The sequence below is a fragment of the Drosophila miranda genome, chromosome 2 (assembly GCF_003369915.1).
Source record: "Drosophila miranda strain MSH22 chromosome 2, D.miranda_PacBio2.1, whole genome shotgun sequence".
NCBI lineage: Eukaryota > Metazoa > Arthropoda > Insecta > Diptera > Drosophilidae > Drosophila > Drosophila miranda.
In genome coordinates, this window is record NC_046675.1 from 20,068,541 (window position 1) to 20,081,948 (window position 13,408).

The 13,408-nt window shown below is 34.8% G+C and overlaps 1 protein-coding gene and 1 long non-coding RNA gene across 2 annotated transcripts; both read right to left on the minus strand.

Annotated features, from left to right (window-relative positions):
- Positions 1–451: 451 nt before the first annotated feature.
- Positions 452–1,290, minus strand: LOC117187080. Its single transcript, XR_004471864.1, has 3 exons — positions 934–1,290; positions 761–830; positions 452–630 (listed from the first exon to the last, which is right to left on the minus strand). It is a non-coding gene; the product is annotated as an uncharacterized LOC117187080 (long non-coding RNA).
- A 314-nt stretch (positions 1,291–1,604) lies between these two features.
- On the minus strand, positions 1,605–11,899 carry LOC117187079 (catenin alpha). Its single transcript, XM_033388931.1, has 12 exons — positions 11,683–11,899; positions 7,817–8,193; positions 7,435–7,752; positions 6,601–6,804; positions 5,856–6,540; positions 5,019–5,170; positions 3,787–3,859; positions 3,657–3,724; positions 3,411–3,592; positions 2,094–2,334; positions 1,909–2,025; positions 1,605–1,839 (listed from the first exon to the last, which is right to left on the minus strand). Exons 1-12 carry the CDS (start codon positions 11,834–11,836, stop codon positions 1,675–1,677), a joined length of 2,736 nt encoding a protein of 911 aa, XP_033244822.1. The 5' UTR covers positions 11,837–11,899; the 3' UTR covers positions 1,605–1,674.
- Positions 11,900–13,408: the final 1,509 nt, after the last annotated feature.

The following is a 13,408-nucleotide window of genomic DNA, read 5'->3' on the forward strand; positions in this document are numbered from 1 at the left end:
TACAAAGTACACCAGGACCGTATAGAATCAGTACAGAAAAACTCTGCGGGGCCTTAACTGGGATGCGGGTGTGAGACACCCATCTTACTTTAATAGACTGCTATTAGTAAACCTCCCATCCTTAGTTAACCGTAGAAAAATGCTTGCTGTGATTTTTATGCACAACTTGATCAGGGGTGACATAAACAGCCCTGATCTGTTAAGCCGCATAAGCTTCACGATTCCTATTATACTTACTAGCAATTTTACACCGTTGTTCCTTCCACTTTGTAGATCGAATTATTCCTTGCATGAACCGTTTAGGGTCTTATGCTCGGGTTATAATTCCCTCTACCATATTATATCCACCAATAATTCTCTTCCTGTTATTAAATTACTAATCCTTACACACCAATCTAGTAACTAGTAATTGCAGTGGTATTTTTTTTTTGAATGCATGCCTATTTCTCTTAGTAATTTTAGTGCTAATTTTCCTCGAACATTAGTCAAACAGCTATCTTTCCTGCATGTTCGCGTTCGGTTCGGTTAACGCTTCGCTTCCACTTGATGGTGCAGTAACTGCATCGCCTCTTGAAAGATGCTGTCATTGCATGTCAACGTCCAAGATAAAAGAACTATAACGTTCTCTGTCTGTTAAAAAAAAACTGCATTCAGTGTGATATAACAGGAGTCGGGATACAAAATTTCTTATATTTCTCTCTGAGAACAGGCGTCAAAAAAGACGGACGGGCGGACAGATGCTGATCAAGAATAAACATACGTTATGGCGTCGAAAAAGCTTCTTTCTGGGCGTTATACACATCCATTTTCCGCATAAATCTTATAGACTTCTAAAGGGTATAGAAATTGAACATAGTATAAGCGATTGGGAAGGGCGTGGTCGTATCGGTTTGAAATTTATCTCAGTATATATATCAATAGAATCAATTGTACCTTGTTTCAAGTCACTCAGCCAGGCTCCCTTTTTCATAAAGTTTTCCGATTTACTTTAGAATACACATAAATTCTGGCTCCCGTTTTCAAATTTCGCAAGATTTATTCGTTTTCAAAACTAAAACATTTTTTTTTAACCCAACCTCAAATTTGGCTCGGAAAACATTGGCCAGGACAACAATTTTCGTTTTGGTGCAAACAGCAAAAATATGTGAAAACTGGAGAACCTTACATCGAAAACAAAACGTTTGGGTTGAAAACGTAATCCGCAAAAGTAAATGAAAAACGGAGCCTGCCTGACTAACCTAATTCTTCGAATATATTCAAAAATTTCGGTTGCCTGGCCCAATTTTTGCTGGTGTACTTTTCGCGACCGATTTTTGAAACCATGCATTTCCGTGTCCATAAAACCCAAATTTAAAAAATTTAATTTTTTTTTAGTTGTATAATGTTTTGGTTTATAGATCAATTCAGTTCGATTTAATTATTTTCGGGTAGAAAATATTATTGCTTTGTCATATAAAATCAGCTGTTTTTGACATGAAAAAGAAGTCACAAGTACCCGTTAAATGGACTAACTCTCAGTGGAACAAGTTTTAGTAACCAATGTTTATTTATGATTTTTTGTAATCCTTAGTATTGAGAAACTGTAACTTAGACTTTTACTAAAATATTTTAATGTTTAATTTATTTTATTTAATTTACTTGATTAATATAAAACTAAATTTAAATTAAATTTCCTTATACAGCATCAGCGGGGCTCTGAAACTCAGACAAAGCATGTATAGGGTTTTGAACTTTTTTCTGAGAGCCCTTTCGAACTTTAGCTCGAACCTCCTCGGGTTTCTCTGGTCTCACCAAAGGCTTTTTTTCTGGTGCTTTCATTTTCCATACAACAATAGGAGACTTGAATTGAAATAAATATGTAAAATTGTTAATGAACGTGGGTAAAATTTCAGAAATACTTATACTTACTGATACAGTTCCTTGCCTAGTATATTTAGTCGAAGCTACATAGGAATACTTAACAGTAAGAACTACTGCATTCATAAGATTTTTGGCAGCTTGAATAAGCGATGTTGCGCTATCCAACTTTCAATTGAGAATGAAATCAAAATATTATTATAAAGTACAATTCAAATATCTATTGTTTTACTTACCCCAGAAACAATTAGCTCCCCGCTTATGTTTTGTACGTCTGCTTTGACTTTAGAAGTAATTTGGATTTGATGACAATAAAGAGCAATTCGTTGCAGATAAGCTAATAGGTCCTTCTTGGTGCTACTTTCTGGACACTGTTCCGCTATCTCTCGGGTTAGCTTGTCTAGTTTCGTACCTGCTTCAGAAATTTTCTTAGCGGCATTGATGACGTCCATGGTAGTTTTCAAGGGCCCACGACCTCTGAGAAAATGTAGCATAAATTTTAAATTTACCATATTGTCCTTTTCCATTTACCACAATCTTGATATTTTTCTGTTTACTTTACAATCCTTATGTAATTAAAAAAATCACCCTTATATTTTTAAATGACTTTTGTTGAGGTTTTTGTAAAAAAAATTGCAGTTCTGATACATAAAATACATAGCTATAAATTGGACCCAAAAACTTTTTCCTTCGAGGCTTTTATTGTCGACTTTTCGTCATTTAAAAAGGACTTACCACAACCCAAATTTTTTTCTCGTAATAAGGACACTCTAATTGATTTTTGAGAATTTATTCGATGTCCGGTCGCGACCACATCCAAAATAAAAAATTGTTCAATGTGAATGTCGTATTCAAGTGTCGCATTTTTTGAGAACGGAAATTTGAGCTATGTCAATTAAATTTTTTCCTCAATCTACTTTGATGAATATTGCTATTATTATTTTTTTTAAATTTATGCTAAATTGAATACAGATTTGAGGAAAATTCAAATTCACCGTTTTCTTTGGCTTGTGCCGGAAATATTGGTGCCTAAAGTGTACATTTTAGTATGTCGTATTTAAGTGTCGGGGAGTGTAAGTGCAAGAAGTGCAAGAACCAGCAGTATTCTTATACATACATATAAATAGGACAAATAGGATCGCCGACTCTGAAAGCTCGAACACCGAAATTGTGGTAGCTATGTGTAGAGTAAAAGTGGAGAGCAATCGCAGCAAATTTTAAAGACCAGACCTCGCCAATAAAGGTTGACCCTTACATTTACACTAAAAAAAAATCATTTACGGACACATTGAGAAAAAAACTGAAATGACCCGATCAAATATTTGCTCAATTCCTTCTTCGCGCAAGTAAAGACAGATTTGTACACTTATCTTTTATTACTCACTCAGCACTTTGTCCCGAGCGAACGGCAATAGTGTCTTTTCTGTATATATGTATGCATGCTAAATACTCCCACCCTTGCATCGACGATAACCTGATATGTTCTTTAGCGTACCATTTTTGGCAGTCATTTCAACGAAAATAAGAAAACATAATAGGCAATTTTTTCAAACCTTGTAAAGTCGGTCATTTCCATCATAATCATACACATGTGCTTGGCTAGAAAAATAATGTCGTTGCCAGTATCATCCCATTTTGCGACCTCGGAATCGAAAGTCATTTTCTCTCTACGAAATAGTTCCACTTGTTGGGCAATTTTCTGTTTGTCTTCCTCGGTCATTTTCCGCATTGCTTCCTGATAAAAATATTTTGTGCCATAGATAGTATAGTATAGTATATCAATTAATATTTGAACTCACTCTAGCAGTACAAATACCACTAATATCTGGGTATTCGTCGACAGTCTGATCCCCAGTATGTGCACTTGCTGAAAGATAAATCAAGCTTTAATACTGCAAGCATACAAAAATTAAAGTGGAAAACTCTTACATCGGCTTCGTGTTTCCAAGGTTAAGTCTTCTACAGGCTCAAATTCTGTATCTGTGTCTAGGTCTTCTGAACTCTAAAATTAAATTATAAATAAAGTGAAATTATTTAAACAAAATTGTAATAATATAAATATACAATACACAAAATGTACAATATAAATATGGTACTTGTCTTAAATGCTTAATAAACTGAAGTCTGTAGACCTACCTATCAGAATCTGTCGAATCAGTTGACAGTACTTTTAAAAAATGTATTAATATATTTAGCTGAATTTTGTATCGTTTGCTTGGAAAACACAGCCCACGAGTGAAGCGAATCCGATTAATTTTTCAAATAAGTTTGAGGTTAGAAAAAAAAAACCTGGCGTGATGGAACAAATCTGTTCTTGGATTCGTGTTCAGGGAATAAAATAATTATAGGGTTATCATACTCTGGTCAGCCGCGCACGATGGCTGTGTTATCTTGGGATTTTCAGAATAACTATATTCCGAGCTGTGTACAATTTGGGTCAAAAAATGTTTTAAATAATTTTAAAAAAAATAAATTTTATAATACACATGCTACCACATGTACAACATATTAGCAATATGGAAAATATATTGTAAAGTATATTTTCAAATTAAAATTAGTTTGGATTTTGTACCAATGAATCCGATGAATTTAACCAAATATGTACATTACATTTGTCAATCGTTTTTAGAAAAGAACAGTAGTCGTCTGAATTTTGTGAGATGTTATTAGATAATTGATATTTTTCTTTCTTTTTCTTTTCTGACATTTATTATTATTGATTATTATTATTATCATTGATTGCATTATCATTGACTGTGCAACACCATATTCACGCTTTAAACCAAACCATTATAGGGTTTTGTCATTATATGGTTTTTAAAAAAACTTAAAATAACGTATTCTTTTAATGTTTTTCAAGGGTTGTACCTTTTTAAATGCCTTCTAACTTCTAACAATTCAGAATTGCAAAGTTCAATGCAACAAGATGAAAGATAATAAGTTACTTGAAAATAAGAGGCACAACCTCTGAAAACACGAATTACAAAAATAAAATTCATTCAAGAAATTTAAAGCCCCAAATTTATCAGAAATAGTCGGTTTGTTTCGTAACGTGAATAAAAAGATAAATTTTGTTACGTAGTGCTATTTATAATCAGTTAATATATTAAATGTAAAATGCAGGGGAAAGGAAAATAGCTGGTAGCTACTACTCTACCTACTCGATTCATTAAAACGGCGCGGCGAATCTCGCGAACTCCATCGTAAACCAGTCGGGAGGCATCAATGAACTCATTTTCGTCGACATCTTTGTTAGTATTAGTACAAAGAGCTCCAACAGCAGCTTCCACTCGTTGTTCAAATTTAATCATTACTGGAAGAAACGAATTTGTATTATATTGTAACGGATTGGGTAGATCAAGTAGGCAGAGAATACAGATTACAGATCTACTAGAATCTAGAAATATACTGGTAGCTTTGTCTCACTTTCTCTGTATTCCTCTAAAGCATTTTCTAATTACGTTTATAAAAATATACATACATACATATATACTCCCCGACACTTGAATACGAAACACTAAAATGTACACTTTAGTCACCAATATTTCCGGCACAAGCCAAAGAAAACGGTGAATTTGAATTTTGAATAAAAAAAAATAATAATATTCACCAAAGTAGATTGAGGAAAAAAATGTAATTGACATAACTCGTTCTTAAAAAATGCGACACTTGAATACGACATTCACATTGAAAAATAATGAATAATAGGTGATACAATTGGTACAACTAGGTGTGTTCTGAAACATTATGGCAAAAACATAAAAAACCGAACTAAAATTGCTACTTCCGAGACCTTTATGAAATCTCATCTGCGAGCCGCATCTAAAAAACGCGACTAAAACTCGATTTAAAAATCTACAAACTGTACTTTAAGCTAGTGCTAAAATAATAAAACATGTTTTTTCGGAGACTCCACACCATAAACTGCAAAGTACAGAAACTGTCTACCTATGCGAAAATCATTTTTATCTGAAATGTGACCTTTTTAAATTCCATACCTTGCTCTCGAAGAACTTTAACCGCTTCCAGAACCCGTTTGGTATAAATACATGGTTCGTAGTTATCCATTTCAGCTTCAACAACATTACAAACTCGAGCGGAACGCCCTTGAATGGATCCAGCAGTTGCGCGCAAGTCTCGAGCATCGCCCACTTGTAAGGCCATTACACATTTATTTACATCTTCAAGAATATGATTCTCAGATACTGCCAAAAAGTCGTCAATGGTAGTAATGTCGTCGACGGCTTCAGTTAAAATACGAACTTGGACCTCCCATGCTTGGCGATAGGCGGTCATGTTTTCTTGAGCAACTTTTGAGTTTGGGCGCACAGTCAAGATGGATGCTGCATTTATTACTTGTGGGCATAAACTTTCTATCTGGGCAGCAGCATACCGAACCATTTTAACACCGTCTTCGTTACTAGACATGCTACACACCAGATTGGCTACCTCTACAAGCTTCTCAGCATGTTTGGTGAAAATGTCGGCTTTTTCGCGCACTTTCTTCTCATTGCCGCTTTTAGCAGCTTCAATCAAATCCAGAAGGGGTGTAGTCGTTTCCAAGAATGAGTCGGAAACATGATCAACAACAGCTTTCCTCAGCTGCCTCCGTAAATCCCGAGTTTTGCGACACATTTGGTCAATCGCACGAACCAGTCCGGGGCTGTTGTCTTTTTGACTTATCTGAAGTACATTTTTTAAATAATTTTAGACGTACAGTATAAATATTGCGATAATTCTTACATTGGACATGTATTCGGAGAGTAAATCCTGTAAAGCTTGTCTTACAGCATTGCATTCAGCGACAATTCTTTCTCGTCGCTCATCCCTTGTACAGTCGGCATCCGCCATTAGCGCTGCTGCACTTATAATGCTCTCCAGGCGTTCTTCCAGTAGCTGACGAGAACGCTTCTCACTGTAGGTCATGGGATCCATAACAATACCTTCCTACACATTAAATAAAATTAGTTACGAATGAGAGCAAATAATGCAGCATATGTAGTCATCAATCAATTTTGGTGCTCATGAAAACAAGAAGAAAAGACCTGAAGATGAACTTAGTCTTAAATACTCTGTTAACAATTATATTATTTATAAGAGTATAAAGCTAATTTATACAGGTCGTTTTTCGGAGGTTTTACCGATAAGCGTAACATCTCCTTCATTATAATTCTCCTCCCCGATTATCTTATATCTAAACCACTGGAACAGTAAACATGGCCTCTGCATGAATTTCTTCCAAGAGATTCAACCCAAGAGTCATACAATTTCCGGTGGGATTCTGATCGTAGTAAAAACGGATATTTCTTCCGAGGATTTCAAAGTGCCATTGATCTTTTTGACCTGTTCTTATAGTTACAGCTATTATATGCAATTATAGAATAGTTACATATATAGTTTCATATTTGGAATTTGTGATCGACCTATTCTGTGCTAATCTTTGATTCGCTTTTTTTTTTTTTGGTAATTTTTGTATTTGGTTATTTTGGTGTATGTGCAACGGAAGCAGTTATACCGGTCATCTGAATCAACTTTTCATAAATGGTTATGTTACATTCGTTAATGAATTATACTTACATCAAAATCGTCCAAAGCAGCAGCCAGCTCCCCGGCGCCGCTATATATATCTGTCGGTTGAGATGACTTGCCTTGAGCGACATCGCTAATGGTGTTTACAGCATCACAAACTTGTTTTAGAATGAAATCTCGATTTACTTTTGCTAGATCCAGCTCCGGATGACGAACATAGACTTTGGATGCGGTTAGAAGCATAGTGGAATGTTTCTTAAGCATAGCTCGAGCGGCTGCTAAATCATCCCGCAATTGGGGATCTTTAAGTTCTTGTTGACGCTTTGCTGCTTGTTTTATAAGTTCTCCTGCATTTCGCCCGAATTGCTAAGGGTAAATAAAAACACAGATAAATGAGACAGCAAAATAAAAAACAGGACTTCAGACATACCCTCATGTTCTCCATAAGCTCGTCCTGACTGGATGCATTTTTAAGTTTGTTTAAATCATCTTCCACTATGTGAAGTGATTTCAATAGCAGATGAACATCTACCATATCAGCTAATATCAATAGACGAGTTACAGCTGAAAGCAAATTTCTGGCTGCTCGAACCATGTTTCCCCTTTTTAGCGAGCTGCACGGATCTTCAGAAAATTCTCTGGCTGCAATGCTCATTGCATCTCCGGTTTTACGTACTTCATCGACAGCGGTGAGCATTTCTTGTGTAATGTCTGGATTTTCATAGGAAATCTGTTCTCCCTTCTGAATAAAGTTTTCTGTAGCTTTTTCAACCGCTGCAACTAATGCACTGGCACGTTTGGATTTACCTTAAAAAATAAAATCAATAAGCCTTAAATAAAATTTACAATTTTTGAAATTTTCTAACCTACACAAATGCCGTCGTTTTTATAAAATGCATTCCATATCAGAATAGAAATTGAGCTTAAGGGAGTATCACGTTGGTGGTAACATTATGGCTTACGGTCTTGAGTTATGTTATGATATGTAAACCTAATTCTGGTTTTACACGGTTTAGAAATAACACGGTTTGAAAATAAAACATAATACATTTTTTTACACGATTTTGTTCCATTTAGCACGCTTCAAAATAACACAAATAGAAACCAAACGAAGACAAGAAAGAGTATAAAGCATGTACAATGTACATATGTATTTGTTTCTTTCGTTTTTTTTTTTTTTTTTTGGCGTATACATACTATGTATTTGCATACAAGCAAATTTACTGGTCAGAGCAATTGTAGATACCAACATTTTATGAGAATTCCCTTTGTGTGGAAGACTTGTTTGGTTAAGACATTTTTTATACTCAAATTTGTTTTTCCAACGTTTCCTAATTTGTTCCCTAATTTTAATAGGTTAATAGATAAGGAACCAATCAATTTTTTGCATACCATCAACGGTTTTTTTCATGAACCAATCAACCGTGTAAAAACCGAATTATGTAGGTGTTTCCAAAAGTTTGGGAGCGACCCGTATTGGGTTAAGAGCATAGCTCGCAAACAACGGTCAACACTTTTTCCCTTTGCTGTAGACAAACTTAGAGACAACTTAGAGATACACTTTTGATCAAGCGCTCACAGAAAAAGTGTCAGTAGATGAGCAAAACCAAAAAGTGTCTGAGTAGTGTTTTTAGTTTTTTTCGTGTTTATGTTCATTTATTCATGCTTTCCGCATCTATTGGGCTATTGACAGTACAATATGTATAATATGTATATTTTTATATATTTGCAAATTCTCTGCAAACGGAACAGATACGATGAAGAACAGATGTGATGATAATGGAGATTATAGGTCGTTGTCATAGGCACCAAACCTACAAGCACGCATACATACGCAAAAGACACTTTTTTCGTTCGCTCGCGAAAAAATGCTCAGTGAAAAACAGTAGCAAATGAGATGTGAAAAAATCGGTCTTTGCTTGAGCGAGTTGAGCAAAAACAGATTTGATCTGGTCTTTTCTGTCTCTTTTCTCAACGTGTCCGTAAATGAGAGGTTTTTTTCAGACACTTCGAAAGTGTCAACCCTTATTTGTAAGACCAAGACAAGAGTCATATCTAACATACATATGTATTTATAGTGGCGGACAGTGAAATTTGGACACTCGTGTTATGTAACTTTAAGTCGATGGGGCAGCTATATTGCATTGCGGTCAGAAAACATTAGTTTTCTCAGTATTAGCCCAAAACTTGGGATAGGTCTTCTTTAAACAATTTTATACGAAATTTCGCTAAACGCGATGTTGAGAAAGTAGGACGAATGATCATCGCAAAGTCGGAGAACGCTATGAAAGTTAATGCCTAAAACGAACGGTAAGGCAGGATGGTCTGGGAATGTTTTTTTTTTATTTTAGAGTTGGGTATCTGGCACTAATTGAAGGATATGTAAAGGCGGTCACGTCCAAAAAAATTTCTAAGGAATACCACCTATTTAACTAATTCATACTCTTCAATTTTCATAGAATTAAATGTAATGGAAAACAATTTTACTTTCAGACTACAAACCTAGAATGAATTTTTCCGTACAATAATAAAAGTGAATACCAGAGTGCATTTTTAATTTATGTAAGGATAAACAAACACGTTTAAATTCAAATTTCTGATGTGTTTCGTTAGACAAACCAAAACTTAAAATAAAAAAAAATTATATCAAATTTTTGTTTACTGTTATTTTGCATTTGACCCGAAAGACGCAGTATCTGCATACTAACCGAGTAAATTGCTAGATACTGAACAAATGGTCATCTTTGAATGCTCATACCTCCTGAACTGAAAATTCGATATTCTGAAAGGTTCCATTATTTTTAAAAAATTCAAATTTAAATATTCAAATCATCCAAAGTACTCAATCAGAAAATTACTTTTTCCACCTCTTTTCGTCTGATGCGACGACGACGTTCCAAAACTATTTTAATCTATTAATCTATGAATATTAATTCATGTAATTCATTCATTCCAGTGGACTGCTGAATAGTCCAGATCCAAATCCCATTGAAAATCGATGGGCTCTGTTTAAAAAACATTGGAAAAGTACGAGTCTGCACGAAAGGGATTGGGTGAGCTCCCAAAGGGAGCGCTTGAAGTCGGAGTGGCGCATGATACCTGGCCTGCACCTACTAAATTTAGTCGAGAGTATGCCAATACTTATTCGGAATATGATAAAAGCTAAGGCCCTTTGGAACAACAAATTTGAAGCGTGCAAGAGTGGATACATGCTCTTTTTTTGAACAAATTAAAATATCTTAAGGAAAAGGATCTCTTTGAATTGAAATTGTCGTTTTTTATTCTCGCTAAATTAAAGAATCTATGACACGCTTGTCGCTTGTCGACATGCAAAAATTTTTTGAATACAAATTTGAAAATTAATTTTTATACTGCAATTTTTTTTTAACTTGTTACAGTTCCCTGCTAAATACAATTACTTTTGTTCTCTTTTTTAAGTATGCCGGATTCGAAGACAAATTTTTTGAGCTGCTTTTCTTTAAAAATTGCTTTTTCATATTTTTTGTCGCATCCATTAGATAATAAGTGAGGTTTAAATTTACCGATCTAATGGATATAGAACGATGTCATGGCATGACATTTCATGAAGGTGGTACGTCCAATGAAGATGAACCGTAGTGAAAGTTCATAGAAGATATACACACATATGTACAGTCAGGCCAACATTTATTCGGACACCCGTCTAATTCAACTTTCTTTATAAATAACTCGAAAACTATTTAACTTTAACAAAAATATTTTATTTCATTATGAAGATCAATGATACTAATACTCATTTTAAACATAAAAACAAAAAAAAAACTGTCTTTGGCATATGAAAAAGTATCAAAACGGCCACTTCTTTACGCAGAACATATTCGGACAAAAAACTTTTTTTTTATATTTTAGTTTCAATATTTTATTAATATATGTATACATATTTTATGATGATTGAAGCATCAAGAGACATACTAACAGACATATGTATGTACATACAGATCACTTAATGCGCTGGAAAATTTAATTGCTCGAAGTCAGATTGGTTAGTTTTTTTACAAAAAAATATCCTTTTTAAAGTATAGTATGGTATAGTATCCGTTCAAGGCAATAAAAAAAGGCAATACCATCTTATACATATGTGTATACCATCGCCTAATATACAGATACATATCCATGACCTGCCGTGTATGTAAGTTGCGTGTCCATGCAAATTTTATTTATTGATTACAGAAATACCTTTTTATTTTTTTATTAAATACCTTTTTATTTTATTAATTATTAAGACCGTAGTTTTGTAAAATTAGCGCTAGTTTTTACCTTTTTTTTTTTTGCTGGGACCTTTGGTGTTTACAAGAGTTGTAACTTGAAGCACAAGTGGTTCCAATGTCTTTTCTACTGACATGGTACGTATCTCTAAATTTTTTGGATCCCATTTTAAAGCAATCTGTCCAAAATCAGTTAATGTCCCCATTTTTCCTAATAAAGAGTTTTACGCGACCTTTGTTTGATTCTTAAGAAAATGGCTACGCCTATATCGAAAAACATTTTTTTCGATTAATTTAAAAAACATTTGATAAGTTCCCAAGAGTAATTTATGATTTGGAACAATGCAAATGAAACACAACAAATTGGGCATCACTGTTTGTTTATGCTATTTTGCATGTTCTTTAAATATCGCTCCATTAGCGCTTTCCCCGCTAAATCTTGCTCTCTGGTTAGCTTTGTCGGTCTTGCGCTTGATCTGAGCTTTTGGCTGCTGCTGCAGCCGGGCCGCGCTGTTGGAGTAGCTCCGACCACAAACACAGTATATTAGGATATACACACTGACGACCATCCACCATCCATTTCGGGGATGGTCCATAAGGTTTTAACGTTCCAAGCATTCCAAAACAGATGAAAAATGTCGAAAGTTGGAAAATATATATAAAAAGGAGCAGCAAATTCCTGTGGTAAGTTTAATAGATATAGATGTTATTTATTAATTTGGTTATAATGTATAATAATAATACACAATGCAGTAGATAAGAGAACAGCAGGTGGCAGGCTGAATTGAAGTGCCACTCAAGAGAACCTGCTAATAGACATTTGGCAGGAAAAGATAAAAGATTTGCGTGGAGCAGAGCAGAAAAAAATTGGACCGAGCGGGGGTGCTCCATCTGGGTGGCAGCAATAAGAAAAGCTGAACTCGTTCCTGGGAAGCTACCGGATTAACAACATGGAGCAGAACACATTGGACAACCACAATACGTTAAATGAAATATATATACATATATTGTGAACAATAATGATATGATGCAGGAAAAGAAGGTGTAGGACCTAATCAAAACGCAAAAAAATTGCAGAATGATTTATTGGAAGTGCTGAAAAATAAAATTATATAAGTTTCTTATTTTCATTACGGTCTACATGTCATTCATTAAAGTCATATGCTGCCTGTTGAGCCGGGGTTGCTGTTATTTTGCTGTTGAACGACAGCCGAAATAATTGCTACATCTTCATCATCCATTCTAAGAAAACAAATTAATACATTTATTGCGCAAATTTAATGTACTTGTTATTGGCATCAGCTGTTTTTGACGGACGGTGGATGGTGCCAGTGTGAATTGGAGTTTCACATCTGTCAAAATATCCCATCATTCCCCCGGGATGGGCTCAGTCTGTAGAGCCTATAAACATTTACCACATTTAATTTACTATAACGTGCGTCTTTTTTTAAATCAAAGTGATATAATTGATGTTTTTCTCTAAACATATTAGTGACCCCGACGTGATCTGTTTGCGCACAAACACAAGAAACACACAAAGCAGTGATATTCGACATAACGCATTTCGGTACTGTTCACTGCAAAGTTCGTGCTCTAAAAAGGCTGTAGCCATACATATATATATAAGCGCAGCCATTCTTATAGCTGAGGGCAAAAAAAAGCCCCGTCAAAAAGCTGGTTTTTTCTCGCTTGTGTTAGTGCAAAGCCCTTAGAAGCTGACGCAAAAGCAGGAGAGAAAACGGGAAGCGTTTGTTTTTCGTCGCTGGGTTTTTCGGCTG